General features: G+C 40.8%; 1 protein-coding gene across 1 annotated transcript in view; it reads left to right on the forward strand.

The window, feature by feature from the left end:
- The window catches only part of elavl4 (ELAV like neuron-specific RNA binding protein 4), a 74,206-nt gene extending 71,275 nt beyond the window's left edge, over window positions 1-2,931 (forward strand). The window contains exon 8 of the mRNA XM_081348269.1: window positions 1,838-2,931. Within this exon, the coding sequence (XP_081204395.1) occupies window positions 1,838-2,165 (328 nt within the window). The 3' untranslated portion in view covers window positions 2,166-2,931. The remainder of the gene's footprint in view (window positions 1-1,837) is intronic.
- The last annotated feature ends 3,069 nt before the right edge of the window (window positions 2,932-6,000 follow it).

Consider the following 6,000-nt stretch of genomic DNA (forward strand, 5'->3'; position numbering starts at 1 on the left):
ATGTTCTTTTTGCTTTGTGCTGCTGTGGATGTAGTGAAAAGGCTTCTTTTGAACATGTTTTAGTGCTTATGACATTTTGTTGCATATTTTAGTATCTATTGAAACACTTTGATGTCCCTCGAACACCAAAGACTTAAGGCTAAGATGGAGGGAGTGGCATGAAAGGTTGTGCATTGTGCAAGTTTCTTTCTTTCTTTCTTTTTTTTAAAGATAGCTCTCTGTAAAGACTAAAGGCTCCGTATTTACTAGATTTCTTCTTTTTCTAGAAAAGTCTGTTGTGTTTCAGCGCTGGCTGATCAGAATGAATCATTCTAACGATTGTTATAAAAAAGAAAACATGCTTTTAAAAAAGAAAATCTGACAAGTAACAGGAAGTGCAACAATAAAACAGGATATGCAAAAGAGACAACAGCACTGTTCAAAACAAATGACGAGACGAAAGATTCCTTTTTATTTACACTCGGTGCGATCAGCTGTCAAATAAGCCCGTCTGCCTCGAGAGAGGGAAAATTTAGGGGAGGCGTCGTGCTCACATAGCTTGCTGTAGAAGGTAATTAACGAACAAAGCCCAGTCTGAAGAAGTGAGCATCACTAGGTGAAGGTGGGCAGCTTGGAAGGGTGGGATGGCTCTAGGTCAGTCGCTTGTTGCTATGCAACTCCTCGTCCAACTGTTCGTCTTAGTTCGACCAACAGACAGCTCTCGGCCCTGCCCTAGTAGTCACCAGACACCTTTGTGTCAGCAATACGCTAGTCCAACCCTCACCCGCTTGCCCACAGATGACTGGCATCCAAATTACCATGAAGCTATATTCGATGAATAATGGCACCGGATTCATTATTTACACAGAAATAACGGCGTAATTGAAGTCATGAGATGGTTGCTTGTCACACGGTGCAAAGTGAGCCGACTTACCATTATACCCTTCATTAACATAATGAGACGCAAGCGACAGGACACAAAAGCGAAAGAGGGAGACAGATGTATTGACTCTGCCAGGACGAACAGGCTAAAACGCAGATGAAACGTCTGAGTAATTCTTGGCAGAACAAGAAGCAGGGAATTGGCCGGCCCTGTAGTCCGTGCAATGCTATCGATCACAGTCACACACTGCGGAGCGGCAGAGGGTGTGGGTGGAATACACTCTGTTCCCCCGTGCTAGCTGGCTGAAAAGCACCGCTTCCATTTTCTGCTCGCTGGCAGCTTCCTATCCCCCTCCCCAAACCTTTCGGATTCGAAGACGACGGCAGCGGCGGCAGCAAAGCGGAAATCTCAATTAAAGCACACCCAATAATGCCTATAGTCATTCCTTGAGAGGTGGCACACAAAATGAACCTTTTATCCAATTTACCTTTTATTTAAAGTGGAAATTTCCTTTAAGCGGAAAGGCAATTAAGTGAAATCAACTGAGCATTCAAATCTCTGTATCATGAGAGGGGGAAAAAAAAAGGAAGAATGGAAAGATTACAAGGAGAATGAGAGCAGATTTACTCGGTTGCATGTGAAATCTCTGATGAATTTCGAAGGTATTAATGTGCAGAGTTCCTGTAATTTAGTTCCCCAATAGATCCGCGCAGGAAGAGCTCTGCATCCTGGCGCCCGTGCGCGTGACACTTTTGCGTGGCCCCCCGCAGCCGGCACCGGAGCGCAGCCTATTCAGTCTGCATTCAAAAACCTCTCCGGTTGCCTTCCGCCTGAAAAAAAGAGGAGCAGATATTTAGACTCCAAAGTGATAGAATGCTAAAATTGCTAGCGTAACCCTTGAAGAATCAGTTTGAAGTTTGGCTAGTGGCAGCGTGACTTACGCATCTTCCTCACTCTCTCTCTTTTGTCCTGCAGGTTCTCCCCCATCACCATCGATAGCATGACCAGTCTAGTAGGGATGAATATCCCCGGTCACACAGGAACGGGCTGGTGCATCTTCGTCTACAACCTGTCCCCGGACTCGGACGAGAGCGTCCTGTGGCAGCTCTTCGGACCGTTCGGTGCCGTCAACAACGTCAAGGTGATCCGCGACTTCAACACCAACAAGTGCAAGGGGTTCGGTTTCGTCACCATGACAAACTACGACGAAGCGGCCATGGCCATCGCCAGTCTGAATGGGTATCGGTTGGGTGACCGTGTCTTGCAAGTGTCTTTCAAGACCAACAAGACCCACAAGTCCTGAACTCCCCTCTCATCACTTGTGTAGCTCCTTACAGCTCCTCTTATACTAAAAACCCACCTCTGCCCACTCAGCTACTCAAAACAGGAACACACCCAACCAACAAACCCACAAAAAAAGAACTGGATATGGCTTATAATATAACTTTGGACCTATAAGCCAATGTTGCCTAAGTATTACAAAATGACAAATTGAGAATATTCATTATTTGGAGACCCTGGAAGTGGTACAGGGATTCTGTTGTATATCTTTTTGAGTTCTCGTGGTTGTCTTTACTTTTTTCTTTTTTTTTTCTCTGTAAACAGTAGCAAAACCAGACCGCCCTTATTTTGAAGAAGAAAATGTCCTTCTTTAGATCGAACTCTCTTGGTGTCGATTCAGGATTTTTTCTTTCTTTTTTAAATCCGGATCCACTGTCGTTAGAAAAACACCTCCCTGGTAAGAGAACGGGAGGGGGCTCTTTTTAAAAAAAGAAGAAGAAAAAAAATCGGTGATCATTCATTCATTTGTTTTGGTGTAAATTGTTAGAGAACCCCAATGAATTGACAGGGATGAGGCCATCCCTTTTCTCTAATGCAGAAGATGTTTCTAGCATAGTTTTGGTTTTGTACTGCAAACAAAACACACGTCTGTCCTCACAGGGGATTCAGGGGGAAGGGGCGAGGGAAGGGATGGGCTAGCGCTCCTGATGACACGTTGCGTCAAAAAAAAAAAACTACACACACACTGTTGCCAAAGAGAAAGTCTCTTTGCTTGAAAATGCATTTAGAAAAAATGAAAAAATAAAGAGAAAGAAGATCTATTTTTATAAATAATGATTAAAATAATTATTGAAGAATTTTTACAAGAATCTGGATTTGAAAAAAGAGAAAAATATTTTGACTGGCTAATTAGGGACGGGGGGAGGGGTCAGGTGCCACCTTGTCTTGTTCGTTCTGCCGTGGTACTTTTTAGGATCCAAGGTTGTTTGTTTTTCGAGGAGAACCGGATTGGCGATGGAAGAATTTTGTAGATGGAAGAATTTATCAAGGGATGCAAATTCAGGCAGGTAATTTTTCATAGCAGTAATTATTCAACAGCGATACCCAATAGGAGAGGGAGAGGGGTCTTCCCAGGCCGACCACATCTTCACAGTCAAGAGCCCAAAGCAAGGCCACCCATCGTCCACTCATTTACTTTAGACCATCCGTCTTTGGGATATAAGTAATAAAGATACACACACACTTCTTTCTCCATTCGGATGACATGTACATGGTTATGTTTAATTCGCTATGATTTCGTGATAACGCATTCGAGATGTACTTCCTTTAGCGATCAACAGTAGGTGCTATATTACATGGTTCACATATCTTAAATATCCAACTTTGTTGTTCTTCGTGTTGTTTAGAGAGAAAAAAAAGAAAACTTCGATGTTGGCATTATATTAAGCTGCTGTTTTTCTTCTTTCGTTGGCGTTTATTCTTTCGAAATCGTCGTCGTTTGGCCGGCGTATGGTCTGGAGAAACCCCAGATAAACACATTCGGGCCTTGACGACGTCGTTCCTTTGGCTTGCTTCCTTCTAGGTTATTTGCTGAGTGTACAGCGTTTGTCAAAATTCAGCGATAATTAGCTAGTTCTGTTAGTCTAGTATTTGTTTCCTCAAAGGATCTATTACGACTGTGTCTTTCTTTGTTGTGTACAAATAGATGATATATAGTCAACATTTTCTGTTCCAATATCTATATCTATCTGAGTTGTCACTGTTTTTCGTTTGGGATTGTCTTTTTTCATATGAAAACTTTATGAAGTGATGGTTCAGTTACTTAGAAAAACTTGTGAGGAATCCTGTTTAATATGTTGTCATGTCGCTTGTGAAGATAAAGAAAAAACGCAAAAAAAGTACTGAAAAATTGGATCGATTTATTTGATTTACCGCCGCAGCAAAAGAAATCGAACAAAAAGCTTCTTGAGAAAAATCTGTATTTATTTATTGATCGATTGATTGATTGTCTCATTAAATTATTTATTTATCTCGATTATTTATTTATTTACTTGTTCCTTTCTTATGTTGTCTGTGTTTTTGCGTGATTCTGGTACAGGGAGGGGGGGGGGTCTTTCTGAGCTAAAGGGAACAAATGACTAGGGGAGACGCTCTTCCATTAGTCCTGTGCACTGAGAAATTTTAGTACGTTTGTGCTTTGTACCAATATATCAAAATTACAATATAAAAAATTTAAAAGTCAAAAACTAAAAAAATGTCAAGAGGGTTGGTGAGGCTCTTCCCTTATTAATAGAAACAGTTACTCGCTATGCATAACCTAGCCGATAGTTCAATTTGCTATTGCTTTTTTCTTGTCTTGTTAAACATAAATCTTTAAATCTTTTTCAATAAAGTTTAGTCTTAATAGAATGTTATAACAGTTGTTCTGGTTCAATATAACCTGTGATAAGTTTGTGTAGTTTTAAAAGCCACTTCCCGCCCTCCCTCCACACACTACCGTTGCTTTGTGATTAAACTTTATGCAAAAATGTGGGTCTGAAATGTAGTTTCTCATGGATCTCGACAACGTTCATGTCAGGCTTTGCTGCCCTAATTTGATTGAGTGATATGTGTCCATTGTTTTAGTACGATTCATCGACTCATCTGAACTGTAACCTTCATTTAAACCACATTGATACTCCAAAAAAACAAAAAACAAAAAAACAAAAAAAGCATTGACTCTGATTGTACTGGTTGAACAAAAATAGCTATAGCAGATAATATTTGATAGATGACACCTGTTATATATTTTCTAAGATATAGTCTATTTTGAGAGGTAAACTTCCTGAATGGAGAGCTTGGCTCTTGTTAAGACCGGTGTGAATGCTGGAGAACAAAAAAACAAAGTCACGTTCATGAGCAGTCTTACATTCCTCCACCTTTAATGCCATCCATCCTCCTCTGCTCCGTCTCTAAGGGGGCGGCGGCACGGCCCTTCTCAAACCCCGCTGCGGCTGGGAGTTTGAATTATGCAACGACCCCAGTAGAATGTTGTTCTGATGTACGAACAAATTTCCTGCATTACGTCCTCTTTTGGTTAATACCACCACCCTCCGCGTGTCTGAGCGTGGATGACTGCACGGGAGAGCGTCTAGGACGCGTGAGAGTTTGCGGGGGTGTTGGAAATGCGGGGCCGTGCCTCTATAGTGCGTGCCCATATCGCAGTGTCTCTCCCCCTGTAGCGCCTTATAGTGGCAGCCTGCCAATAGGAACCCATCAGCCAGTAGTGTAGGAGGGAAGGCAAAGTGAGGAACAAGGCTCTTGTCATAATTCATTTTCTCCTGAAATGTGTTTGTTTACTATCTGAAAAATCTATAAATCTTTAAAGATGAAAAAAGATGAAAAAAAAGAAAAAAAAAAGTTCACCGGACCAAGCTGGTCTCTCCTACTTACGTTATTACTTATCTATCGATTATTGATTATTGTTACTATGATTAATATTATTCTCATTATCCTTATTCTTATTATGAATCAAATTACTGCGATGAATGACTTCATGTTATCCTTGCTAGTTTAGGTCATTTCTGAAACTGGAAACAAAATATGGAAAAAAATACTTGCTGTAAATGTTTTTTTCTTTTTCATAAAACTGTTGTGTTTGAATTATTTGTACTTTTGAATGTTGGGACAATAAAATAAGGTGTTGAAAGCTGTGTGCTGCCATGTCATGTTCAAAAAAAGAAAAGAAAAGAGGTTTGCTCCTCACATAACACAAGGTGATTTAACAAATAGCGACTTACTCCCGTAATATTTGAAATGAATGCAGGTTGAAAGTTTCATTTTCTCAAGAACCTGAAGGCACCAAATGTCACTTGAGC

Source organism: Scardinius erythrophthalmus (genome assembly GCF_964197995.2).
Source record: "Scardinius erythrophthalmus genome assembly, chromosome: 20".
Taxonomy (NCBI): Eukaryota; Metazoa; Chordata; class Actinopteri; order Cypriniformes; family Leuciscidae; genus Scardinius; species Scardinius erythrophthalmus.